Genomic DNA, 27,785 nt, shown 5'->3' with positions numbered 1-27,785 from the left:
TTTACTTCACAAAAGGTTTATTCTTCAAATACCTCATAGGCAAGTGCGAACTCTTACAGTTTTTCAATGGGAAACAGCTTCTATACAAAACACTACGCAGAGAAGTCAAGAACTCTGCAGGGCAGAAAACCTCCCACCTGGCAGAATCGCTGCGCGATCACAGATCCTAGGACTCCTCCGCAAAGCAGAGGCACCGGGGATGGGCCTTCCCAGGGGACCCAGCTGAACACCAGCAGTACCCCTCTCTCACAACCACACCCCCATCACCTGAAGGTAGGTTCTTAGCCGTGCAGACAGTCGACTGGCATCCTCATCCAGAAAACAGCATCTGTCCCGTGACAGTGACACTGAGCTGCACTTGCTCTCCTGCACTGTACAGAAACCTCCTGTTAAATACCCTGCGTTGGACTGGACTGCACTGCACTGGATTTCTAGATGTGCTGCCTGTAACACACCAGCAGATCAGCAAATGTCTACTGCAGAGCGAGTTCAATACCTTGGCACAGAAGTTAAAAGGGCTCAAACAGTTTAAGTATAGTGCAGCACGTCTAGTTTGATACCTGACCTCCTTTCCCAGTCTCACTTCCTCTCTCCCAGTTCTGTAATTATTGGCTCACAGTGAGCGAGCTCTTACTTCTGACTCCACGGCTTCCCCGAGTGCAGAACAGCTGAAGATCTGACGGAAGCGTACTGTACGTCGCGAGGCAGAGCAGAAGAGTGGAGAGAAATCGGCAGGGACCAGCGGCCTGAGCCGGAACCTGCCCTGCGTGGCCTCAGCCATCAATAACGCAAGCTGGTCATCGACTTACCGGCTCTTCGGAAATAACGGGCCGGCTCCTTTCGAGATGGCCCAAGGGGAAACCCTAAATAAAACCTGACCAACATCCTCTGACACCTTCAGCATTTCACCTGCAGCTACACTTACAGAAAGGAGATCTGCTTGCTGATTGCTCAGAAGCTGCCCAGACCGGGCCGGTCCAGAAGGGGGAAAACCCGTCCTGTCCACACTGTGACATGAGCCCTCTGCTCCACAGACATCACCCTCAACAAGCCAATGGCAGTAAAGCTCATCGAACTCACCCAACTGATACTCCGTCCGCCGAACCTTCATATGAGAAGATTGGGCTTCTAAAAAACCACACCAGAAAATAAATTTCTTTCACAAAGGCGTATTGGGATTTTTGGGGGCCTGAAGAGAAAATGACTATTTGCATTATTTCATTCTCAATAATAATCGCTGTGTCTGCTGCAGTGCTAGTTTCTACACAACATTTATTTTCGCAGATCCCCCTTCATTAATATCTGACATTGCAGTATCTCGGCTAGATCTCTTTAAATGAGTTGGTCATCGGTTTTAGAAGACACAAGCCGAAGTCAGCGACCGCAGGTGTGGGACAGCGGGCTTAGGGAGGTGGGCATTCAAGTAACGACGCAGGCATTTCATTCTGAGGTCGAAAACGGGAACCGGTTACAGAAACAGTCCTTCAGCGTTCCACTTTTCTAGGGTGTGTGGCTGCAATCGTGCTCTGGCACCACCCCAGAGCCAAGCGCTGTGCCACGGGAGACACGGAGGCTTTCGGAGGACGTCGGATCTGCTGCTTCCCGAGGTGCAGTGACAGACCGAAGCCCCAGCTCTGCCACAGAACATTTGCTCAAGTCTCCAAGATCAGTTAGTTCTTTAAAAGAAGAAGAAGAAGAAGAAGAAGAAGAAGAAGAAGCATCACTGGTAAATACACCCGCACAGACAGATCAGCTGGCCACGAGTCCAGAGAACAGAGCCGCCTCCTCCTCTCCGGGATGAAGCTGCGGGCAGGCGAGGAGCCCCCAGGAGTCTGGCCCTCGCAGCGTCCGCCAAGGTCACGAGCACCAAGCTGAGGGCACCAGGTCTGTACGAGAGAAACACGCAGTCACGCCCCGCACCCGGACGAGCCACGGCTTTGTACAGCAGACCCCTTTCTACCGCAGTGGGAAAAACCACCTGGCGGGAAGCAGGGTGGCTGTTCCCACATGGATGGAAGCGGCCAGCGAAGGTAACGGGAGCCCAGGAGGAGTCGCTGTAGGGAGAGGGGCCGAGGTGCCCCCCCAAGCAAAGCCAGGCTGACGCCAGCACCTCCCCCCCCCCAGCAGCGCCCGCCGGACAAGCTTCACGCTCGGCCTGACGACTTCGCTCTTCTGGCGGACTGGGGGGGGGGGGGGGGGGGTAGCTCATATTTTGAGGTGCTTCCCGTTTTCCCTTCTCACCCTGCGCCCGCCCCCCAAGGCCACTCACCACTGCCCCTTGCCAGCGCTCCTCCTCTGCTGCGCCAGGCTGTAGATTTCCTGGAGCTGCTTCTTCTGGTCGTCGCTCAGCGGGGAGACCAGGGACTGGTACCAGGCGGCGTCGGCGCTCTGAATCCCTGCGATTGAACCGAGAGGCGCTCAGCTGCCGCACTGCCACGCCGCACAGGTACACGACACGCAGAGTACTGCTGGACAGCGGAGTGAGGAAACAATCTGCTTCTTATACTGCAGTCCATAGATGTATCCCAATACAGATCACAAGAAATTAGCTCTCAGCTTGCGCCAGCTTGCACTTGAGCATAACAAGCCCTGCTGAAAGGCGCTCTGCGAGACCCTGCGACAGAGACTGCTCAAGAATTAAAAGCTTTTTCTTCCATCCGACATGCTCTTTCATCACGGAGTGTTCTGGGCTAGACTCTGCTCGGCTCCATTCCCCATGTCATCGCCTTAGCGAGCTAACCTGGAGAGGCTTCACAGTTAACAGCTCACTCCTGCAAATCCTGGAGAAGCTGCAGGCAAGCAAGACGACAGCTTGGCTTCGGCAAACAGAGTGGTGTGATAATGAGCTCGCCGTGGAGCTGGGTCTGCTGGTAACAACTCTGAATTCAACAGCCACAGCATGAAGACAATTTTACATTAGCTGTAAGGTTACTTGAAACACTGCAATATTGTGAATAGTTTTTAACTTTAAAAAATAAAATATTGACGGTGTCACACCTGAAGAAGGCTGCACTACCGAAGCGTTGTGTCTCTTTACTTGTTCCTTTGAAGCCCACGCAAGCTGATGGTGCTCCCAGGTTGAAAACCTATTGACTGCAGTATAAGAACCAGATTGTTTCCTCATTCAGTACTCTGCGGTACTCTGCTCCGAGCTGGAGAGCATCCTGCCAGCTGGAAAACGGGATCAGAGTGAAATACCGCACACACAGACACGAGACTGAGCCACCGGGGGGCGCCCCCGCGCTCCGACACACGAGACTGAGCCACCGGGGGGCGCCCCGGCGCTCCGACACACAAGACTGAGCCACCGGGGGGCGCCCCGGCGCTCCGACACACAAGACTGAGCCACCGGGGGGCGCCCCGGCGCTCCGACACACGAGACTGAGCCACCGGGTCTCTCTGGTACGTACGGAGCAGGGCAGAGGTGAAGAACTGGTACTCGTCCTCGCCGTTGTCGTAGTCCAGCGGGGTGCCGTACTCCTCCAGCGGCGTGCCCTCCAGGCCGTCTTCATCCCAGTAGTCATCGTCGTCGTCCTCGTCCTCGTCCTCCTCCTCCTCCTGGTCCCGCCGGCCCCCGGGGGCACTGGGCTGCTCCTGCATCCGATTCCTGCTCTCGTCCACCTCGTCCTCGTCGCTGGGGATCTCCTCTGCGGGAAGACGCGAGACGGACTCGCTGATAAGCTCACCCCCTGCGGCGCGGACAGCGACCCCGGGAGTCCCGGGTGGAAAATATACTCCAGCAACTAACCGGAAGGGTGACCATAACCACACTCCAGCTCCCCCGCGGATTACTGGAGGGAGGAAGGCTAGGTGCATCCTGGGAACTCCGCTTTCTCCTGCTTTTCCCAACATAGCTCAGGAAAAGACAAATAAGACATCTAATTCTAGAGGCCGCTGGTCGTGTTCGATTGCCTTCTGACCGCTCGGCTCACGATGAGCTGTCCCGGAGGGTCCTGGACCTTCAGATTAGTCACTGCTGCCTGGATGAGCGAGACAGACGGACCCCGCGCCCTCTCGTTAGTCTGCCGCTCGACAGACGCTCCCTCAGCAGGAGCTCGGCAGCCAAAAGCCCTCCTGCCGCTGCGCTGCGGGGGGGGCCCGGCGTCTGTTCGCCCGCAGGAGCGCAGCCCGCCACGGGGGGGGCGTTTATTCATGCTCCACTCACCTCTGGCCCAACCCCTGTCTAACCCCTGAGTGAGCGATGCCGACGGTTCCGGTTTGAGGCTGCCCCTTTGAAATCGGCACTTCCTTGCCCACCCAGCTCAGCGCCACAACACTTCCACATCAGAGAGGGGGCAGGAAGACAACCCCCCCGACTCTGGGGAGTGCCACCAGCGTGTCCTCGCAGACGTGCCCACAGGGGCTGTCGTTACCCTGGGACCAGCAGCCCTTCTACAGATAAACACTCCACACATTCCTCCCGCACCGACTCGACGGGCCCTTGGTTACACGTCAACAAGGTGCTGGTGGGCACAGAGCAGGCAAGCAGAAGGAGCAGTGTTGAAAGGTACAGAAGCAGGCGAGTCCCAGCTGCTGGGCCGGTCACCAGGGAGGAATCCGCAGCTACTGGAGTGTATCCGCCTTTCCCAGCCTGGCGCCCCTCTCCAGCCAAACCTCTGGTCTGCTCCGTGCGCCAGCTCAGCCTCAGGTCTGCACAGCCACAGGCACGGGGGCCCCGCTTCAGAACGAGCCGAGAGCGATCGGGGACGACCGCAAACGAGATGCGCTACAAGCAGACGTGGGCTCGACAAGACCCTCGACAACGTTTACCGACGGAGAAGAGTGAATGCACGAGGAGAGCAAGACGTCTCCCACGCTCGGCGTGACGGACGTGGGGCGACGGAGGGATGAAAACGGGAGATACCGTTCTCCTCCTCCTCCGCGGCGGAGCCTCTTGTCAGGGCCTCCTGCTTGGCCAGGACCCGGGAGGCGTAGACGTGCTTCAGGCCCAGGAACAGCAGCAGGATGGAGGGCACGATCTGCGCGGCCACGGCCTGCACAGCGGCCGGCCGGCCGGGCAGCTCCATCAGCACGCTCAGCCCGATGATGCACATCTTGCGGTCGTGGAGCCTGCGCGGAGCACAAGAACACGAGTCTCTCAGCGCCCGGGAGCCAGGATCACACACAGACCCCCCCCGCGAGCAGGTCTGACTCGTCAAGCCGGCAACACTTCTCAATTCTTCCGCCTGCAACACAACACGCCTTGCTCATCAGCGCACAGCGGTCCTCCTGCAGTCTCTCACAGCTGTACGCAATCCTGAAGCTCCCACTCAAGGGCTGATTACTTCGCCAACAAGCATCGCTCTCGCGGGGGTGAACAGATACTGAAACAGGTGCAAAACCATTTCGGTGTTTAATGTCGGGATGTTCTGCACCTGGTTAGATAATCAGCGTAACACGGGCGGTGTCAGCTTCTGTGCTACGGCTGCGGTGGTCACTGTCGGCAGCGAGTCAGGAGCTGGCTCTGCAGGTCTCTGTCGGCTGCAACAGCGACAGGCGAGGAAAGACCACAGCCCTTCCAGTCCTCCAGTATGCGCCTCATTCCAAATCAGAAACCGTGCTGTTACTCCTGTCTTTGATCAATAAGTATCAACAACTACACTGAACAGGTTTTCTTCCTGTTATGCACCATGTATATATATATTGAGGAGATTCTGCTATATGCTGCAGGCTGTTGCATTAACATCACCAGCTCTGACACAGTTAACATGGAAGAAGAAACACTGTGCTCAAAGTGGAGCAAGCAAAAACACAGCAGCAGGAAGAGGCAGCCTGGCTTACTGCATCTTCCAGGGCCTTACAGCACCGGTGTCTTTTCCAGGTGTTTTGGGGGAGTCCGTATTTTAATAGGGCGGTGAACTATATTTCATTATCAAAATTGTTTTAATTTGTCGAAATCGTCGAAATTCTTTTGCCTCTTAAATATGATTTTCATCAGTGTTACAATATGTTTCACTTGTTTTTAGTTTCTTTATCACCCTGCAGCTCACAGCTGGCAGCCCATATCTGCTGCTTAAGGTTGCGGCTGGAAGAGGTGTTAGTGGGCCAGTAGGGGGCGCTCACCCTGTGGTCTGCGTGGGTCCTAATGTCCCAGAATAGTGACGGGGACACTATACTGTTAAAAGGTGCCGTCCTAAAGATGAGACATAAAACTGAGGTCCTGACTCTCTGTGGTCATTAAAAATCCCAGGGTGTTTCCCGAAAAGAGTAGGGGTGTTACCCAAATTTCCCCCTGCCCTTTACCCATCATGGCCTCCTAATAACCCCCATCTCTGAACTGGCTTCATCACTCTGCTCTCCTCCCCACTGAGAGCTGCTGTGTGGGGAGTGTACTGGTGCATCATATCCAGGTGGGGCTGCACACTGGTGGTGGTGGAGGGGATCCCCATTACCTGTAAAGCGCTTTAAGTGGAGTGTGCAGAGAAGAGCTATATAAGTGTAAGGACTATTTATCATTATCAGACTCCTTGCATTTTTACAGTGCTTTTCACCCTCAAGGAGCCCTGAGCAATTTACACCAAGGAGGGGACTCACTTCATCTCCCACCTGGGCGAGGTCTCCTAACTGTGCCAGTGAGTGAGAAACTGCTCCAATCTCTGGGATTAGTTCTGGAGACCAGATTGTCCAAGTCCTGACATGTAGCCAGGAGCCCCTGCTCTTACAATGGGCACTGCAGGCACCAGCAGGTAGCCGAGACCTTCGTCTGGCATCACATCCGAAAGACGGCGCCTCCTACAGCATATACTCTTGTGCAGAGGGAAGAGCGCTACCTACTGGTCCACCAGCGCTACTTGCAGCAGCAGCAGCCTGTTTTTCTTTAGAGGTCTCCCATCCCAGCCCCGGCCCTTAGCTCCTGAGGTGCGGGGAGGTCAGGCTGCGAGCCGGCGCAGCTGTCAAGGTCTGTCTCCGAGTCCGAGGTTTTGAGAAACCAGCGTAAGGGGTACTGAACTGTCGCGTGCGCTGCTGTCTGGAGACGGCACTTGCATGTAACACGTCTCTACGAGGGCGGCCGCACCACCCACCCCAGGAAGCAGTCAGTGTCGTTCATCCACTGGTTGATGAACTGGGCGGTGATGGGCTCGGGGCTGTGGGGGAAGCGCAGGTTCTCCAGCGTGTGCACGAGCAGCGCGGGGTTGTAGTACAGCGCCGCGATGGCCACCTGCAGGCACATGGTCCTCAGCTCGGTGGACTTCACGCCCCGCGTCAGCCTCTCCAGCACGGCCTCCACGAAGAGGGGAACGCACTGCAGAGAGACAGAGCGGTTCACACAGGACAGCCCTCCGGAGCGCCGGAGCGCCGGAGCGCCAGAGCACCGGAGCACCACAGAGCTTCTCTAGCAGCTCTGGAGCTGGGGACAGGAAGCTCAAGATAACGTCAGATAAGATCACTCTATTGGACAGATACAATTTCTTGCATTGGGAATTTGTCTTTTCACAGACCCCAGCTTGCTCTCCATGAGACACACAGACAGGGAGAGAAGCTCGGGGGCAGAGCGCAGGGTCTTATGAGCCCTTTCAGATGAAGAGTGTTCAGGTCTGGCATTGCAGAAGGAGCTGCAGGAGTCTGGGAAGGCCATTCCTTGAGCTTTTTTCAAGAAACAGCTAGTTTCTCCTTGGCTCGGTAAACTTCGAGCAACCGGACACGAGGGGCGAGGGGGACGGACAGGAGGGCGTCAGGAGGGGCGAGGGGGCCGGACAGGAGGGCGTCAGGAGGGGCGAGGGGGACGGACAGGAGGGCGTCAGGAGGGGCGAGGGGGCCGGACAGGAGGGCGTCAGGAGGGGCGAGGGGGCCGGACAGGAGGGCGCAGCGGTACCTGGTCTATTCCTCGTCCTCGGCACTGCAGTATGATCACCTCCAGCAGCTTGGCGGCGTGGCACTCGGCGTCCTCGCCCGTGTCTCCCGTCAGGACCTGAGCAGCAGGGGGCGAGAAGAATAGGGGTCCGGCTTGTGTTCGCACGGCCGAGGGCAGAGCAGAGGGCTGACCGAGACGGGACACGCTGGGCTGGGCTCATCCTGCACGAGGGTGGCACTCTGGCAGCAGGGCGTGTTTTTACATTACTGCTCTGACAGTCAATATTGGGATTTTTAAGGTTTGACTTATTTTTTGTACCCATTATTTGCTTTGTGCAGATCAGCGATGGTCTGCCTCATTTCTGCTGTTAGATCTTTGACCTTCCCCATGCTGATGAATGACAAAAGGTTTTTCTGTGCGTGTTTCGTTATTTTTATGACCTAGGGAAACAGGAAGTCACTAAAGCACACATATTAGTTCCTTCTGACAAAATTGATCTCAAACAAGTAGAAATACATTATTTTTTTCAGATGTGTTTGACTGTATTTGAAGGGATATTGAATGTTTATCAGATAAAACAGCATTACTTGTTTACAAATGAACCTTGAAATGAACAAACGTTTTAGAAGAAAAGTATTGCCCTTACATATGAGTATTACAAATCTGTCATTATCTATATGGTTTATTTTATGATGACCTTTTTCTTTATATTAATCAAGGTGTGCTAATGCTTCAGGGGTCCACTGGATAACAATAATAATAATTCTTACACTTATATAGTGCTTTTCTGGACACTCCACTCAAAGTGCTTTAAGGGTAATTGGGATCCCCTCCACCACCCTCAGTGTGCAGCCCCACCTGGTGGACGATCATCCACCATGATAGTCTGCTGTCTCCTTTCACTGTGTACTTTTTTTCTGTAAAGCTCTTTGAGAAGCCACTTTCTAAGTGATATATAATAATAATAATAATAATAATAATGCAAACACTGCACTCACCTTTTTGCACATGGTGTAAATGACTTCCAGGTGCTTGGGGTCGGAGAGCAGCATACCTGTGTCCACTGTCACATAATTGTGCAGGAGTGGCATCATATCTGCAAGGAAAACAAAAGTGTTTTTCTGCGGCTGAAGGGACAAAGGGATTTGGACCCGGAGCAGGTAAGCCCTCTCCCAGGTGGCTGTGGTACACTCAGCAGAGCTGCGCAGACGAACAGCGCCGGGCTGTTTCTATGGGAAGGTTTCTACGTGACGCTCCTCAATAAGAGCTTGTCACCTGGAGTCTCGCTGCTTTATTCTCAATCTTCAGAAATGGGTTTCCCATCTCTTCCACCCACCCAGCTGCATAAACAAACCGAGCTCGACTAGCGCACTGACAGGAAACAATCTAAAGGCTCTGCCAGCTTTACTTTTGGAATGTTTAATTTTTTTGCCTTTCGAAGACGGTGACAGAAGTCAGCTTTTTAGCGCTGACTCTCCTTCAGCGCTCGATTCTGAGGAATTTTTCAAATGCCAACTAAAGCCCACAGGCATTTCGGAGAGTGCAGATGGGATATTTCCAAATTAAACTGGCTGGATTTCAAATCAATTCAACCACCAAATGCGTACATTTAATTAAGCAAGAAAGTATTGCTATGATTTTAAAGGTTTCTTGTCCAGCACACCCCTGAGCTCACAGCACCTGTGAATTAACCAGCGCACCCCTGAGCTCACAGTACCTGTGAAATAGTCGAAGCAGTCCTGCTGGAAGACATTGTACAAAACCCCCAGCAAGTTCCACATCTGGGGAGATATCGTCTGACACGTCAGGCCAAACGCCAATGAGAGAATTTCCTCATAGAACTCTAGGGAAGGCAGAGACAGAGCGGTTTCAAAATACAGAAACGCAGACATGTCAAATTAAACGCACATGGAAAAGCATGATTTAGCAAAACCATGTCACCACACAAAGTATCAGACTGTTCTTGAAGTTCCTAACTATATATTTCCAAGAAGCTGTATTAGACTTTCCCAATTTCTTCTGGTACTGATACAAGGGAGCTTTTAAAATGTGTTTTTACTGATTTGAGATTTATAAAGAAGGATGCTAAGAAATATTTGTGTCCTTTTTATTAAAACAGTTCTTGTGCTTTTCATGGTCAAGAACAGAACCAAACAGCTCTTTTTAAACTAAAAAAAAAATGAATAGCCTATCCTGGATACCTTTGTACGAGTAAAAAAGTACACTGCAAACATATGCTGATTAACAAATGAATTAATAATTTGTTCAATTAATTAATTTTACAATAAATCTGCTGTGTTTCGCAAATAGTTGAGGGGTCAGGTCAGATCCTGAAAGATCAAACAGACAGCCTACACAGGCTTCTCACACACCCCAGTTGGGCTCTGTGACTGGAGAGGGTTTCAGTTTAAGAGTTTAAGAAACCAAGAGAAAGCTCTGAAAAGCACAACGTGCCACACAGTACCTATTATGGGTTTCTGCAACACCAGCCCAATCACTTGCAGGCAGATTCCTTCCAACTGCTGGGTTATCTAGAAGACAAAGGAGAGGGGCAGGGGTGAGATAGTCCACACGATTCAAAGCCAAGTTGTTTTCCCAGTGGCTACCAGGACTCTAGGCTTCTCACACTGACAAAACCAGCAAAAACCATCACACTGAAATTTAAAAGCCAGGCCCTGCAGATCAATACAGGAAACTCTGCGCAGCTCAGCGCGTGAGAAAACAGGTCTGAGCGTGACAACACGAACCATGAGCATTTCCACCAGCTCCGTCTGCCACCCTCCGACACTGCTCAATTAAAACACTGAAGAAAGTTCAATATATACAGAAAAATATATACAGTTCCAAACTTCTCGTGAGTGCGTGATCAGCATCATTAATAACTGGTGCTAGTTCATCACAAAACAATGCAGAAATGAAAGAATTCAGCCGTTTATTTCTTGAAACGGATTTTTGCACAGCCAAGTGCAGATAGCAGGTTGGCTTTATTATATTAATACACACATTTCCGACAGTCTCCTTCCTTGTGAGCATTCAGGATGACAAAAGATCTAATTTTAAACGGTAACAGATAAGGTCTGTGCCCAGCGCCAAGTGCCCAGTGCCTGCTCCCTGGCACACCCACCTCCTTGTGGTCCTCCATGACGCTCAGGATGGTGTCAATGGTGCTGAGGATGCCCAGAGCCATGACGGTCTTGTCCTCACTCTCCTCATACTCGTCGCTCTGCAGCACCTTGCTGAAGATTTCGGCCTGGTGAGGGGAGAGATCAGACCCCACGCTCAGTCCCCGAGCGCAGACTCAAGACAAACACCAGCAGCGCTGGGCAGCTTCAGTTTCCTGGCAGCACACATTGCAGCACTAAATGTAATGCTTCCCTTTAATATTTCTGACTGCCTGGCGAACCTGGCTATTCTACGACAATTGACATGAAGGCCCTGCACTTCAAGTGCAGGTTTAACACAACGCAACACTCCTCTCTCCAGCACATTCCTCCTCCTCTTCGGAGAGCGTCGGTGCGAATTATCGTTACCACTCTCCACTCAACGGCTAATGTGCACTAATTCACTTCTCTTAACCAAGTCCAGTCGGCACCAGTTCCTCCCTTCTTGTCGAATTATCCTGCACATGAACCTTTTCTAATTCACCAGTAGGAGAACCGGCACACATTTCTATCTGCTGCACTGTGATAAAAAAAGTATTTTTTACACCTCACGAGGAGACAAAAGCACAGAGTGCAAGTTCCTGTGAAGATGATGCCTCGGATGTGGTGTTCGTTATACAGCCGGAAAAGGAGCGAGTCTGGAGAGGCTCAGACAGAGACTGTCCCAGACAGCTGCTGAAAGACTCGCGCCCACAGAGGGAAGTCTTTCACGTGCCGATGAAACAGACGTCACCTGGGAGCGACCACCTTTCCACACCGAGCTCTGGCGTTGCGAGTGGAAGGCAAAGCCGCAGGCAGGGATGGGGCTTTGAGATGCTACAGAGCACATCACAAATCTTCTCCCTCACATAGGTCACATAGACCTGCTTTTAATAGTAAGAGCAGGCAATCGACCAAACATCTACAAGACATTCAGAGATCTGAAACGACTGCCCCTTTCCCGTTTTAGAAATATTGATATACATCTCTTCCCGATCCATCCATTTCCCAACCGCTTTATCCAATTCAGGGTGGTGGAGGCGCCAGAGCCTATCCTGCCAAATAGCGAGCACAAAGTGGGATACACTTGGGGCAGGACACCAGTCCATCGCAGGGCATACACAGGCACAGACACTCACACCCGGGCCCAGATGTCAATTGACCTACCAGTATGTGTTTGGACTGTAAGAGGAAACTATTTGCCCAAAAGTGAAAGAACAACACCAGAGGGAGATGGGAGAGGCGGCACAAACACAGGTGAGCGTCACGCGGGGAGAGGCGGCACAAACACAGGTGAGCGTCACGCGGGGAGAGGCGGCACAAACACAGGTGAGCGTCACGCGGGGAGAGGCGGCACAAACACAGGTGAGCGTCACGCGGGGAGAGGAGGCGGCACAAACGCAGCTCGGCGTCACGCGGGGAGAGGAGGCGGCACAAACGCAGCTCGGCGTCACGCGGGGAGAGGAGGCACAAACACAGGTGAGCGTCACGTGGGGAGAGGCGGCACAAACACAGGTGAGCAACACGTGGGGAGAGGAGGCACAAACGCAGCTCGGCGTCACGCGGGGAGAAGAGGCGGCACAAACGCAGCTCGGCGTCACGCGGGGAGAGGAGGCGGCACAAACGCAGCTCGGCGTCACGCGGGGAGAGGAGGCGGCACAAACGCAGCTCGGCGTCACGCGGGGAGAGGAGGCACAAACACAGGTGAGCGTCACGCGGGGAGAGGCGGCACAAACGCAGCTCGGCGTCACGCGGGGAGAGGAGGCACAAACGCAGCTCGGCGTCACGCGGGGAGAGGAGGCACAAACGCAGCTCGGCGTCACGCGGGGAGAGGCGGCACAAACACAGGTGAGCGTCACGCGGGGAGAGGAGGCGGCACAAACGCAGCTCGGCGTCACGCGGGGAGAGGAGGCGGCACAAACGCAGCTCGGCGTCACGCGGGGAGAGGAGGCGGCACAAACGCAGCTCGGCGTCACGCGGGGAGAGGAGGCGGCACAAACGCAGCTCGGCGTCACGCGGGGAGAGGAGGCGGCACAAACGCAGCTCAGCGTCACGCGGGGAGAGGAGGCACAAACGCAGCTCGGCGTCACGCGGGGAGAGGCGGCACAAACACAGGTGAGCGTCACGCGGGGAGAGGCGGCACAAACACAGGTGAGCGACACGCGGGGAGAGGAGGCACAAACGCAGCTCGGCGTCACGCGGGGAGAGGAGGCGGCACAAACGCAGCTCGGCGTCACGCGGGGAGAGGAGGCGGCACAAACGCAGCTCGGCGTCACGCGGGGAGAGGCGGCGGCACAAACGCAGCTCGGCGTCACGCGGGGAGAGGAGGCACAAACGCAGCTCGGCGTCACGCGGGGAGAGGAGGCACAAACGCAGCTCGGCGTCACGCGGGGAGAGGCGGCACAAACGCAGCTCGGCGTCACGCGGGGAGAGGCGGCACAAACGCAGGTGAGCAACACGCGGGGAGAGGAGGCACAAATACAGCTCGGCGTCACGCGGGGAGAGGCGGCACAAACACAGGTGAGCAACACGCAGGGAGAGGCGGCACAAACACAGGTGAGCAACATGCGGGGAGAGGAGGCACAATCTGCTCGGCGTCACGCGGGGAGAGGAGGCACAAACACAGGGAGGGGGAGGGGATGGGGCTAAAAGCCCGGTTCTAGAAACTGGGTCGTACCAGGTTCTGCGTCATATCAATGGCGATGATGGCGACTTCCTCGCTGTACTCACAGATCATCTTCTGAATGACGGTGGTGAGGTCGTCGTTCTCCGTCTCCTTGACGACGTGTAGCAGCTCCTGCATCACCGGCCGGATGAAGGGCCGGATGTAGACCTTGGCTAGGAGGGAGATAGGGACAAGAACAGTGGGAAAAGGCTCTGGACTCAAGCACAATGGAAGTCCTCAGGATCACTAGGAAGAGCATCTCAGCATACCACATGGTCCAGTACCACCCACACTACCCAAACACAGATAAACTGCCTCTCAGTGGCTATGACTTGACTCATAAAGACAGACAAATCAAGGAAATCAAGTCCTAAAAAAGCATTTCACTTTGTTTCTCAATGCTGCCAATGATCACCTGAACAGCTTGGCCACTTCCTCAGGCAGCAAGCACTTCCTCGCTCCAGGAGCACAGGCCTGTGTCCTAAACCCCCTTAGTGAAAGTCCCCCCCAGTTTCCTCTAAGCGCCCCTTGAATTTAAGGGGTGCTTGGCAGCTGAGCTGATGTGGGTCTGCCTCCGAGCTTAGAGGAAGCTCTCTGCATGTTTCCCCACAAGGTGCTCAACACTGCATCTGTTTCTATAGCAACAGGCTGGCTCACCTCAGCTTCACCTCCTGCCCTGGGCCTGACGCCCCGACTCCCAAGGTGGCTCCCCCACACAAAGCGCTGCTCTTAGACAGCGGAGCAAGGGGCTGTGGACTCTCTGTGGGACAGCTGGAGAACGAGCTGTCCGGCACAAGAGCCAGGACACAGGAGAGGACTGAGGCGGGTCTGCTCCCTATCCCAAAGATTGGGAAAGCTTGGACAGGACGTCCAGTAGGAGTCGTGGGGCCCACGTTTTAAACCAAGAGCTTTAAAATCACTGCTTTCAAAGGTGCCTCATAAAAATCCTTCACGACTGGTTTTTAAATATTCAAATATTTTAAAAGCAGCCCTGCTTAGGGCTGTCTTTATTCCTCATCGACGATTCTGTTGAAACATTTGGGACAGAGGCGCCGGCAGCATCCTAGCCCGTAACCACAGCAACGCCAGCCTCATCGGAGAAGAGGAGGACCAGGCGTGCGGTTCTTCCCCGGGCCGACCTACAGGGAAAGCGTTCTCTCCTCTGGGCACGACGAGGAGGACAGAGGCGAGTTTAACTGCGTCAGGGAATTTTTTCCACAAGCTTCAAAGCTTTCTGTGCCCCTGTGAGCTGCTGAGCATCAGCACGAGAAACGAACATGGGTGCGAGGGTGGGAGCGCGGCAGGAAGCCTACCGATACAGCAAGAGGTGGGAAAAGTCGAACTGGTCATTACATTACAGGACCTGCAGTCCGATATAAGTCTTACATCCTGATATTGCCTATTAAGGACAAGGACATCTGCAAAAGCAGAACCGGGAGTGTCACGGCTGCTCTAAAGACTGGGGGTCCCCTCGTTCCGGTCCCCGCAGGACGAGGGGGACAGTAACCTTGCTCCTGGTTGCTGACGAGGGCCTGCAGGGCAATGGCCGCCTCCACCTTGACGGGCATCTCCTTGTCGGCCACGAGGTTCTGCTTGACCAGCTCCACGGCGTTGCGCAGGTTCAGCTCGTTGTGGAACTTCAGGGGGCTGAAGCAGTGCAGGACCCAGCAGGACTGGGGAACAGGGCGACAAACGGGAGAGAGGCCCACAGATACATTCCACCACCTACTGCAGGTAAGGAGTTCTCTCTGAACCCCGCCATTGGCTGTGCCCGTGATTAAAGCCGCAAACAAAGCCAATTAAATTGTAGCAGAGAACGCGACTACTCGAAGTCCGTCAGCAAGCGCGCACGGTGTGCAGGCAGGAGCGCCGCAGCCAGTGTGCTTCTTTGCACATGTAATCATCAAACCAAACAAGCAAATATCAGGCAGAACTGAACACTGTCCAGCTTGAACCAGTAACAATGCAAACTGGCACAGGTGCTCTGCAACGGCACGCAACGACGTCCCAGCTAAACTGGAGAAGCTCGTTAGGATACCGACTTCACAACGAGGCAATTAACCACCGGTCAGCTAGCAGGAGGCACACTGCCAAGAGACAGCTTCCCCGTCTGTGACTGGACCAGCCCCGCCTCCTCGGGACAGCACCCGGGTGTACTCACTCTGGCTCGGAGGTAGCCCAGGCTGGAGTTTAACAACGGAAACACGTAACTTTGCAGCAGGAGCTCCATCTGATCCTTGTAGGCCCGCTTCTGTTGGGATGAAAGAAATCCACTTCTGTATCACACTTACTTAACAGACTTGACTCTTCACAGAAACATCTGGCATTTAATATGACTGCAGAACCACCACCAATAGTTTTATTGTGTTTGCCAGTTGACGGCTGTGTTTTATTTTTAAATTGCATGGGATTTGTTTGACAGCACTGCAATCACGACCAATATTTTTTTGCAGAGTTTCTTCATGTAGCTCAGTGTCACTCACTGCGAGTGCTGACACCGCGAGTGGGACTGAGACTAACTATGAAGGCGATTTACTTTGAGCAACAGGTCTGCCAGGGAGCCAATGACGTGCAAAGCCCCATCCTTCCTGCAGGGGTCAGCGTTAGGGTCCAGCAGAATGTGATGACAAAAACCCATCATCTTAGGCAACACCTGTGGCAAAGAGCCCAAAACACAAGACGGCAGGGAGAGACGATTCAATACACCAGCTGAACGAACCACAAAAATACTCATGTAACTAACCACATCCCTGCTGTCAGAAAACGGCAGAAATATCATCTTTCAGCAACGACAGGAACAGCAGATGGGACGGGCCTGTGTCAGACTGGAAAGGAACAGAGCTGGACACTGCAGGAGCAGCAACAGGTGTGAGGCAATATATCCTTTTTATTTATTATAAGAAAACAACAAAGAGAAAAATTACACTCTTCTGTGGGATGACTATTCTTCAGTGGGATACAATAAAACACTTGATACCAATCTGAGATACACAGCCCCTTTCCCAAATTTAATCTCTATCGCTTCAGTGCCAGAAACCTTAAAGGTGTCTGCTTATCAATGAGGAAGTGGTGGCAATTTTCTGTAGTGCCAAAGCTCAGACTCTTCACAGTCTCACCTCTCCCCTCGCTCTGCTCTCTGCTCTGAATTCAGAGCTGCCCTCTTGGGAAATCCACTAACTGCTCATCGGCCCCATACAGTGTCACACAGCTCCGATCACAGGCTCAGGCCTCCAGCTCCAAACTAAAAGGTCTCAAAAAAAGGTCTCAAAACTTTAGTCTTCAGTTTTCTCTGCTGAATTGTGGCTTCTGGTCTTGTTACCCTGGAGCTGTGAAAGCCGACTAAAAGATCTCACCAGACTAAAAGATCTATCTGCATTAGCAGATCGAATTTGACTGGTGACACAGCCACATGCTTTTTAGAGATAAGAGATCACTTTATTGGCCATATACAATTTCTTGCATTAGGAATTTGTCTTTTCACATACCCCAGCTTGCTCTCCATGAGACAGACAGACAGGGAGAGAAGCTTGGGGTCAGAGTGCAGGGTCAGCCATTTATACGGCACCCCTGGAGCAGTTGGGGTGAAGGGCCTTGCTCAAGGGGCCCAACAGAGTAGGATTCCTCTGCAGGCCGCGGGATTTGTACCAGCAACCTTCCAACCACAAGCGCAGATCCTGAGCCACAGAGCCGCCGCACTGCCCCGAGTAAAACAATAAAAATATTCATCATGTAGAGCCAAGACCTCTCAGAACATAAGGGTAGCTACACATATGAGCAGGGATTTTCTAGATCGCTATGACTCTGGTGCCTTACACTGGCTCTCTGCCCAACCACACCCAACTAAACCACTGGGCCTCAAACTGGCCACTGCCGGCCCCGCAGAGTCCCCGCACTCCGCCCCAGGGGCCCCTGGGATGTAAACGTAGTTAAGAGTCACGCGCTGCACGTTTCCAAAACCGTGCCACACGGGTGGCGGGCTGTCCGGAGCCGCCGGCTCGAACGGGCACTCGCCTCTTTCCTCTTCTTGGCTGCCGAGCAGAGAAGGCTCTGCGCTGCGGTGGCTGGAAGGGCGTGGTCGTCGTACACATCTGGAACACAGAGCGCACAAAGCACAGGCTTCAAACACTTCGATTTCAGCACTGGGGTGTTTCCTGCAGCACAGGATCCACACACAAAGCAAAATCTTCTTCATACAAAGCACAGTTAATGGGAAACCCAAGCTCAAATATTTCGCACAGTTTCAAATGAGCAGCAGGTGGCGCCAGTGGTCAGCACTGCTGCCTGGCAGCGTCGAGGCCCTGGGTTCAATTCCTGGGGTGCTGTCTGTGTGGAGTTTGTATGACCTCCAAGCGCTTGCGGGAGTCTCCTCCCTTGCTGGTGGGTTAAATGGTTTCTGGAAGAAGCGGCCCTAGTGAGAGTGTGTGTAAGTGTGTGTGTGTGCCCCGAGACCTGTCCAGAGCGTTTCCAGCCTTGTGCCCACTGCTCCAGCTCCCCTCCGGATACAGTGGTGAGAAAATGGACGGATGGGTTATTCTGCAAGTCTGAGTCCTAAAACACCTCTAGCTGCAAACGCTCCATTAAAGAGGAGGAGGAAGCCGAGGCCCGAGCTGCACTCACTGAACTTCATGCGGATGTACTCGTAGGGATCCTCCTGCCACAGCTTCTCATCCTCGTCCTTGTAGCACATCAGAGGAAAGATCACCTCCTGGTTTATAGCCTACAAAGAGAACGCCACAGGCAGCTGGAGACGAGGTCACGCCTGCAGACAGCACAGGCTCACCCCGAGCGGCACACGGCGGAAACCGTCCAGGAAAGCACATGCTTTTCCCAGCCTCTACACTGCGCTATGTGCTCTGTTCATAGATTAAATAGAATTAAACATTATATTTAACTCCTGCCATCACTAAACAGGAAGGTCTAAAAGACAGAAATAACTAGATTTTATGACTATACGTTTGCTGACGTAACCCCCGTTTTTCACCAGGAAGAGTTGCATGCCTTATTTGGACCAAGCTATCCCTACAGGGGAGGACGGAGCGCAGACAGACAGGACAGCCCGCGGCAGAGTGACCTGCATGTGAGGTTTCATCTGCTTCCAGGTGAGCGAGTGGGACACGCCCTGGTTCAGGTAGGCCAGGGCCTGCTGCAGCACGTGGGGAGTGATGTACTGCTTCTGCCGGTACTGATCCACGGTCTTCAGCAGCACCTGCAGGGACAGAAGAGTCCATAATGTTCTGTGCCATCCAGGGGCTAAGGGCCTGTTCTTCTGCCCTTCTCGTGCGCTGCTAGACAGGAGATCCTCCGGACAGAATGACTGCAGGTAACAACAAGCAAGTAACAACAGACACGCCGAGAGCAGATCAAAGGGAAAATCATTTGTCAGCTGTGTGGGACTTGAAGCTCTAGGTTTTTCAAATTCCAGTAACACTCCACAGCAAGTGACCACATTTTCAACTAGTTACTTATTAATACAAAATTCTGTAAAGAGTTGATCTGAAATATTGAACGCAGTGTGAAGGAGTGATCAGGGCTCTGGACACCCCCGTTGATGGTACCGCAAGTCACTCTGGATAACAGCACCAGCTGAATGCGGATGAGTCACAATGCATCCGTGGGCAGTTCATGAGCATCTCGCCTGTTCCTCCTGAACTGATCAGACACGCTGCACAGTGTTTCCAGCATTCCTCCATCGTGCACGCCCAGCTGGACAGCCACTGCCACAGACTCAACACCGCAACCCACCACTCGTCGACGCGCGCGCCACGCTGGCGACGCACCTGCTGGATCCCCACGGCATACGTCTTCAGGAAGAAATCCGCAAACTCAAAATACTCCTTCGTCACGCTGCCCGGGCTGCCGTACCTGTCCGGGGAGAAGAAGCCGGACGCGACGGTTATCCGGGCTGCGCGGTGCTTTCCGACAGGAATCGGAAGAGACCGCGCGCGAGAGCGGGCAGGCAGGGCGCTCACCTCTCGAACAGGCGCGCGACGATGTGCAGGGCCCACTTCTTACACTTCCACCACACCAGCTCGGGCCGGTCGTCCTCGTCCACTTCCAGCGTCTCCTAGCAACAAGCCAAGACACTGCTCACCGCCCCCTCCTGAAGAAACTGAAGAGCCCCAACGCTGGGATAACGGCTTAGTACATCCCTGCAGTCTCCCGTCTCCAGTAGAGCACTCGGCTCATTACAGCCTCGTGAGAGCGAAGGGAAACTGCTTTTGAAAGACGTATGCAGACACAAAAGCAGATGCTTTTAAACCTACTGGACGATGCATTTTACAAGTGTATTCGGCTTTAAACTGAATTCCTCAATACAGGGCTGTTACCATAATACGTATAACTTCGAATATAGGTCCTGAACTGAATTAATGGTTTAAACTTATCTTAGAGTTACAGTAATGTTTAGTACTGTGCTATTACAGACCTTTTGCTGGATTTAAAATGCTCTTTTTTTGCGGATATGCAATGATTTCAGAAAGAACTGCTGTACCAAAACCAGGCTCTTTCACAGTTTATTCCCAGGGTTGGAGTGAAAACACCCAGCCTTGAGAACAGGCCTGGGAGAGCTGGCCTGCTGGCTCTGGGCGTGTCTGCGAGAGTCTGTGTCAGGGGGGCAGGGCTCTTACTGGGGGAACGTCCCGGTCAAGCACGGCTCTCAGGATCTCCATCCACTGGGTCATGACGGCGTTGTTCAGCAGCCGGAGAGGCAGGGAGTACTGCAACACAGGGCACACAGGTCAAGACCCAGCTCCCGCTACAGACTGGCACTGCCACACCCATCCCTACGGGCTCAGAGCTTCAGTCACACCTTCCTTCACGCCTCATGTGAGCTGCCCTGAACCCGCAGCGTGAGAGACCGCCAGCCCCGCCCTGGGCACGCCTGCCGCCCCAGAGTATCTGCGCCAGAGCCAGCAACAGTGTAGGGCACATACCAGCAGGGCTGAGAAACCCCAGCCATACTGATGCCCCATCTAAAGGTAAGAGAGAAATCTCCTTCTAGAAATGAATATTTCACCCTATTTACACACTCTTGCCATTTTTACATAATATATAAAACCAACCAAATCGGACAAGCCCATGTTGCTTAAAAAAAAGCAACACAGGGGTCCTTGCCTCTTCTGAAGACCACTCTGGGGAGAGTTTAGTCAGACGTGCTGTGCACCAGGCATGGCCCGTTCTTAGGAAAGCAGCACCGGGCTGAACGCACTGCCTAGCTCTACCACACGCCTAACTGCCCTCAACCCTCTGACGCTGGAAAACAGAACCAAACTTCCAGGACAGCTGACTGCAACGTGTGTGGCGTCCGAAAGCCCCATGGCAGCATGAGCAAGCGCAGGAGGATGACTGGATGGGCACCCACCTGCACGAGGGCGTGGAAGATCTTGAGGATCTGCTTCTGGATGAGCACGGAGAACACGGTGGAGTCGGGCAGCAGCTGGGAGATCTGCTGCTGGATTCGGGGAAGGAAGAGCTGCATGGCAGCCAGGAGAGGGTCACGCTCCTCCGCCTTCTTGTACCTAAACACCGACAGGCCACATCTTTAACACAGAGTCCTGAACACAGCGCGCCCGCCGCAGGGCCAGAGTCCTGAACACAGCACAACCGCCGCAGGGCCAGAGTCCCTGAACACCACCCGGCCGCAGGAGGACTACAGCAGCTTTTACACAAGAGAGCTGTGACAGGAGTGTAGCGCCAGGTCAGCTCTCTCCTGGTACACCTGCCACTCCACTATTCCCCACAGCATGACATCAGACACCCAGCTTTGGCACTGGTAGCACTGGTAGCGCTCTCTTCGTGTCACTGTGTAAGCTGAGGGGTTAAAGGATTTATAATTAACAAGGTGACACCCTGCAGGTAAAATAAACTCTAAATAACACCAATGAACAGAAGCTGAAATAAAAATAGAGCTGCTCTGACTGGATTGTTATTTAACACACCACAGTTATGCTGACGAGGTAGGAAAAGCCTTATTCACCCCCAACCGCTGAGGCTCACAGTCAAAATCCACACTAAAGATCAAGCATCCTTGTCATTTCCCTCGCTTTATCTGTGTTTATAGATCCACAACTTCTGAGTAAATACTTTTAAATGCTTTGCAAGCTATGCCTCCTGTGTCTTTCATAGATTTACTTCCTAATCGTTTTTTCAAACAATGCTGTATGCCCTCCCTGACTCCCACAGTGCCCACCTGGACAGCTTCGCAGTCGTGTTTTTTTTCCCTAAAAACCAACGCCTTTCACATTTCACATCACCATCGCAAGCAGGATGCGAAAGAGATCTATGACCCCGCGACCCCTGCCAGCGGCAGTGGGCGTCCACAGGGACAGGCGAGCCAGGAGACTTACTCGTAGGTCTTGACTAGCTGGTAGAGAGCCAGCAGGCTTCCGTACCAGCTGGCGCTGTTCTGGGACTGCAGGTACATTCCGATTTTATCCACAATCGCAGTCCAGCGTCCAGGAAAGTCGTGCTTGATGATGGCACGGAGGCACACCGTGAGCTGAGCCCTGTAAGGAAGAGAGCACACATCTCTCCGGTCTAGATTCTAAATGCACTAGGAGGCTCTTTGCGTACTTGAAAACGTTAGCACCAATGCAGAACCACTGCTCTTTCCTGTTCAGGAGACACCATGTGTCCCAAAGACAGGAGCACTCTGTCCCCAGCAGGGCCGCTGCACATCCTGAGGAAGACTCCCGGGATGAGCACTCGGCACCCTGCCAGCAAAGGGCAGCTCGTCAGCCCTGTGTGGAAGCAGCCCCAGCTCAGGCCAGCCACCGGGCCGCTTCTCCGAGCAACAGCGAGAACAGGGAGGTCAAAGGGCACGCAGAACCGCTCGGCCCAGCTGTAGAGGGCAGGGAGAGCAGGAGCTGAGCACCCCGAATGGTGAGAGCTCAAAAACATCCCCCCTGCGCATGCGTGCTACACATGGAAAGTCCCCACGTGCGGGGCTAGCCCACCTGACGGACTCCGGGCTCTGGATGATGCCCTCCACGATGTTGTCCCTGATCTGCTGCCGGTCGTTCTCGTGGATGTTGAAGGGGAACATGAGCTCTCCGGCCGGCGGCTCGCGGTCCTGCCAGTACTGGCTCACCATGTTCTTCAGGTAAATTGCGGCTGTGCGACAGGGCAGACAACGGGCGTGGGTCAGAGGCAACGCGCGGCCCGGAGCTCTCGGGCGCACCCAGCGGAAAGGGACAGGGCCTTACCTGCCTGCCGCACAGGGAACTCCACCTGATCGGACACGATGATCTGCAGCAGGGTCGGGGCAAAGTTGATGATCTTGTAGGACTAGAAGGAGAAACAGCAACAGAGTTGGAAAGTGTCAGAAAGAAGCTTGTCCAGCCAGCCCCAGTGTAGCCCCCTACACTCACGAGAACCGCCCCCAACAAGACAGGGGGGGACCACTGTGGAACAGTCTCTCCGCATCTGTGCTGCTATCTGCGTAGAAGTGCCTTAAAAACCAGGCACAGGAGCTACTTCTTTACACAAAGCATGGTGGGAGTGTGGAAGAAGCTGCCCAGCCCTGTTGAAGCCGATACCGCGGGGACTTTCAGGAAGCAGCAGGATGAGACCCCGGGATTAGTTAGGTACTCATGACCAATCAGGGCCCCTCAGCCTCCTCTCGTCTGGAACCTTCCTTATATTTCTGTCTTCTTATAAACAGGACATTTTAAAGCGTTTACAATTTTTGTAACAATGAATTACACAGCTTTGTGGGGGGGGGTTTCTGGCCACTTTTTCCATTTCCAAGTTATTTTCTAAACCTCAAACGCCTACAAGACTTCAAGTCTGTATTTTCATCTACTTTTCAAATGACATAATTAATACACTTTCCTTTTGCTGCAGTCTTTTTGACATTACCTCGGGTAACAAAACATTTTATTAATTAAAATGCTCCTCTAAAGTTTTTATTACATCTTTACATTTCGGTAATATTCTGTAATATACATTAAAATCATGTCCTTTAGTACCCAGGAACTGTGGACAACATGTCGTTCACGTTACCATGTCCCTTCAGCCCCAGGCTGAACTCGTCTTGCTTTTCTTGCCACTGTGTGTTTTGAGCTCAAAACCGTAATCAGGTGTTCCTCTATTTTAAACACAGTACTCACTGTCTGATACAGGGTCCTGGTGAGCACGAGCCCAGCCTGGCAGGCACAGGACACACACAGGAGCAATACTGATCCACAGCCCGGCACTGCTGGCACAGGGCACGGGGCAGGACACACCCTGGACAGGACACCAGCCCGTCACAGGGCACGAGGCGAGACACACCCTGGACAGGACACCAGCCCGTCACAGGGCACGAGGCGAGACACACCCTGGACAGGACACCAGCCCGTCACAGGGCACGAGGCGAGACACACCCTGGACAGGACACCAGCCCGTCACAGGGCACGAGGCGAGACACACCCTGGACAGGACACCAGCCCGTCACAGAGCACGAGGTGGGACACACCCTGGACAGGACACCAGCCTGTCACAGGGCACAAGGCGGGACAAACGCACCCTGGACAGGACACCAGCCCGTCACAGGGCGCGAGGTGGGACAGACGTACCCTGGACAGGACACCATTGCAAAACACACGCGCACACACCTACACCACACTGATCCAATAGTGAGCCAGACCTGTCCGTCCCCCTGGAGAGAACACACATGGCCACTTTGGGAATGTAAGAATACCATACAGGAGGAGGTCGAGAGCTATGACACAGGTTAATGGTGTGAATATTTCGGGCAGCGACAGTGTAATATAAACATCTATTCCAATGTTAAGGTTGAGCTGTTCCGAGAAGTGTTGATAGCACTGGTGCAAGGCCGCAGCAGGGACACCCACTTAAAGAGACCTAAACTTCACACTGGTTGAGAGACGCTCCAGAGAGGAGCTACTGCACTAAGGAGGAGTTCAGATTAGTTTCATAAGGTCCGTCCCCGTCTTTATCCACCAACATCAACAGGTGCTTTCATCCAGACAGGGTCTCGTTGCCCAGTATGATCCTGCCATTGAGGACACTGGTGGGAAAAACCAAGCAGAAAGGACTTCAGGGCTCCAGAGCAGCTCTCCCCACCGCCGGACACCGCGGTCCTCCCCGTCCAGCGGCTCGCTCGGGGCCCAGGGCAGCTGGGTCGCAGGGCCCCGCGTGTCCCCCAGGGACCCCCCACAGCTCTGGGGGGTACGAGCATTGTCAGGCACACGTCACACATGCGCAGTCGCAGATTCGCGACTGCAGTTTGCCTCTGGGCAAAGAAAAGTGTCCCGTTTCATAATCTCATTAAACTGAGCCAGAGCCTCCAACAGCACCCTTGTCCTGCTGCTGCCAAGCACCTCACCCCAGCGCCAGCACCATAATGCGCAGGCCGGGCGTGGAAGCAATGTTTCTTGCACCAGAAGTGAACTGCAAACGGGGGGCTAAATTAATATTTATACACATTTTTATGATCGTAGATGCTAACCACATGCCCCCTGTGTAACAGAAGATCCATCAAGATGGAGTGTTTCGAGTATAACTGACAAATGAGGTCACACAGAGTCCAGGGCAACTTATCAATAAGACGCTTTTTTCAAGTTGCACTTAAGGGAATAAAGGATAATATACCAAGACCCTTAGCTAGAATATTTCAGCTCGTACTGAGGATTGGAGCTGATCGAAGAACTGCAACCAGGAACCACAGGTCAATCGGTCTTAACTTAGTGACATGATGGAAACAACAGCCAGAGCTAAATGAGAAGAATACTTAAATAACATAATCGCACCTTAAGAGACAGCAATGGATTCAAAAAAAGGGAAAGTCTTGTTTAGCTAACCACAAGAACGGAATAAGACTGAAGAGGATGAGATTCTGATGAATCCATAAGGCTTAAGGCAGATAGATCGTTGGAGATGAGGTTGATAAGCAGAAGACAGCTCATCGTCTCCAGGAGAACAGCACTGCTGGGGCTGGTCAACGCTGTGGCGTACCACAGGGGTCCGATTGAGTTCCTTTTCCCTTCCTGCTGCTGGAGATCCCACACCAGTTACACTTCAGGGCGCCACAAAGACAGGGGGAGTAGCAAACGCTGAAACAGCACGGAGAGCATTGCAGACAGCCCTGGACACCGTCGCGGCCTGCGCCATGAGGTGGAAAATGACTCCGGGCGGGTCAGAGCTGCAGGCGGAAACGATCTGGGCGTTCTGGGCATCTTCCTCCCCGCACACATGAAGACCACAGGGGGCAGCACCACACACTAGAGAGAGCGGAGCACCGCGCGCCGGATATCTCCCAGTTTCCCCAGGACACGCTGGCGAGGCTGTGGCCCGGTCCCGTGCTGCCGGGACAGGCTCCGGTTTCCCGCGACCCAACCGGGAATTCGAGGCTTCCCGACAGCGGACTGGGCCATGGGGGTCATATTCCGGTCCTACGCAGTCCCGGTCTCTGCCAACAGGTTGAAGGAACACAGGACTCTGATCACAGCGACAGATATAAGATGGTGAAAAGTGCAGACGAGGCCACTGTAGTGGCAGCAGGGATTCGTCTGGTCATATGAAATTAGGTCTCGGGGAAGAGAGTGCTTCTTGTGCTATTTTAGCCTTGGGCCACAGGACAGGGTCACTATTATATTTCACAGGAACACACTACATACGTTTAAGCAGAACTGCGCACACAGTCAGAATGACTTTTTTTTAACCGAAATCCAGTGAATATCCTAGTCAGTGTAATAAAAACCCTCCGTGAAGCTATACTGGAGTGTTTATGACAGAGACATCATTGCACACCGTGGGCAGTTGAGATGGTCTTAGGGAACTGACTAATGCAAGATGCTGTCTAGCGCAGCTTCGCAGACACCAAACGCCGCTCTTCAGTGTAACTCGCAAGGAAGTGTTTAAATCGCATCAGGTCAACGAGCAACACATCTCCACAATATGGGGGGGGCACTGCTTCTAAAGCCGCAAGCGATAAAGAGTTTTTACTGAACGATTACTCCCAGAGTGTTACCGACGAGCCCGGCGTTCATGACTGTTTCCGCGGCGCCGACACGGCCACAACAAAACTTCTCTTTGCGGATCTGCGCACGACTTGCTACCTCTCGCAGAGAAAAATGCAGAAGTCGGTCACCCCTTCCGAGCCCCGGGGGTCCCCTTAAGGCTCAAACTACCCCGTTACCCCTGCGGGGCAACACTGACAAACTGTGGCTGGGGGACCCCTGCAGCTCACTCGCCGCCACCAAACTGCTCTGGCCGGCAGGACCCTGGCTGGACCCCGGCTGCCGCCGGTCCCGTCCAGGCCCGGACCGAACCGAGCCGACCCGGACCGGACCGAACCCGGGCCCGCTGCTCGGACCGCGGTGCCACGCCACCAGGCCTGCAGCGCCTCCTCGCTCGGACGGGACCCAGTACCCTGACTGGGAACCTGCCGCCGCCCGGCTGCAGCAACAGTAAAGTTCATCCGCGAAATAACTCACCTGATTGAGCTCATTCTCCGCGGCCACCCGCAGGCTCGGATCTATCGTCCCTTTCAGCGCCTGGATAATCCGATTCGGATCCATCTGGCTTTCTCCTTCCGAGCCGCGGCGGAAAACCGTTCTCGCAACAATTATCGTCGGTGTTCAGCACACTCAGCCAGTGTCTGTGACACAGCCCTGCCCCATCCTACCGGTAATCAGCAGGCGGCGGTCGCAAACGCGAAGAAAAGGCAACCCTTTTTACGGCTGGCGGTGGGCCGGGCCTGTTCCGTGGGGGCAGACATATCGTACGGCAAGCGCGCCGGGCTTTACGGCAAGTGGGTTTCGGTTCTGCCCCTGTCTGCGCTCTGCGCCTTTTGCAGTACGTTCGTGATGTTTCAGGTACTCTGTAACCCTGATGTGTGCTAGATCTACAGCACGAGTAAGAAAGAAAAAACGAAAAGAGGCCAAAAACAAGTTCCAACTGCCAAGATGACGTTTTATTAAAAGTAGGAACAGTTATAAACGAGAAGAGGCTATTCGGCCTGTCTAACCTGTTTGGAAGGTCGTAGCCAATTGATCACAGGATCTCCTCCAGCTGGTACTTGAAAGAAGACAGGGCATCAGCCTTAACAACGTGGCTGGGTAGCCTTTAGCTTGTTCCACACTCCCACCACCCTTTGTGTAAAGAAGTACCTTCTGTCTCCCTTCTGAAGAAACCCGCTTGGCTGTGTTTGTCAGTGCCTGTCAGGAATTCAGTGCCTCAATTC

The 27,785-nt window shown here is 53.7% G+C and overlaps 1 protein-coding gene across 2 annotated transcripts; it reads right to left on the bottom strand.

The window, feature by feature from the left end:
- On the bottom strand, positions 1 to 27,249 carry ipo8 (importin 8). Of its 2 annotated transcripts, none has more exons than XM_088923602.1 (25): positions 27,037 to 27,249; positions 22,801 to 22,882; positions 22,552 to 22,708; positions 21,943 to 22,101; positions 20,958 to 21,114; positions 20,224 to 20,313; positions 19,567 to 19,661; positions 19,375 to 19,459; positions 18,669 to 18,803; positions 18,215 to 18,314; positions 17,609 to 17,685; positions 16,134 to 16,250; positions 15,759 to 15,848; positions 15,105 to 15,270; positions 13,610 to 13,770; positions 10,917 to 11,042; positions 10,257 to 10,323; positions 9,510 to 9,635; positions 8,791 to 8,888; positions 7,814 to 7,909; positions 7,023 to 7,243; positions 4,865 to 5,070; positions 3,411 to 3,647; positions 2,270 to 2,396; positions 1 to 1,886 (listed from the first exon to the last, which is right to left on the bottom strand). In XM_088923602.1, coding segments are annotated over exons 1-25 (3,060 nt in total). In that variant the 5' UTR covers positions 27,121 to 27,249; the 3' UTR covers positions 1 to 1,885. The 2 variants fall into 2 exon arrangements, with proteins under 2 accessions (XP_088779728.1, XP_088779729.1); XM_088923603.1 differs by having other exon boundaries at positions 19,567 to 19,658.
- Positions 27,250 to 27,785: the final 536 nt, after the last annotated feature.

The sequence above is a fragment of the Atractosteus spatula genome, chromosome 8, assembly GCF_055471065.1.
Source record: "Atractosteus spatula isolate fAtrSpa1 chromosome 8, fAtrSpa1.hap1, whole genome shotgun sequence".
Classification (NCBI taxonomy): Eukaryota; Metazoa; Chordata; class Actinopteri; order Semionotiformes; family Lepisosteidae; genus Atractosteus; species Atractosteus spatula.
Note: the sequence above shows the minus strand (reverse complement) of the source record. Positions and strands in the feature narration are given on the sequence as shown.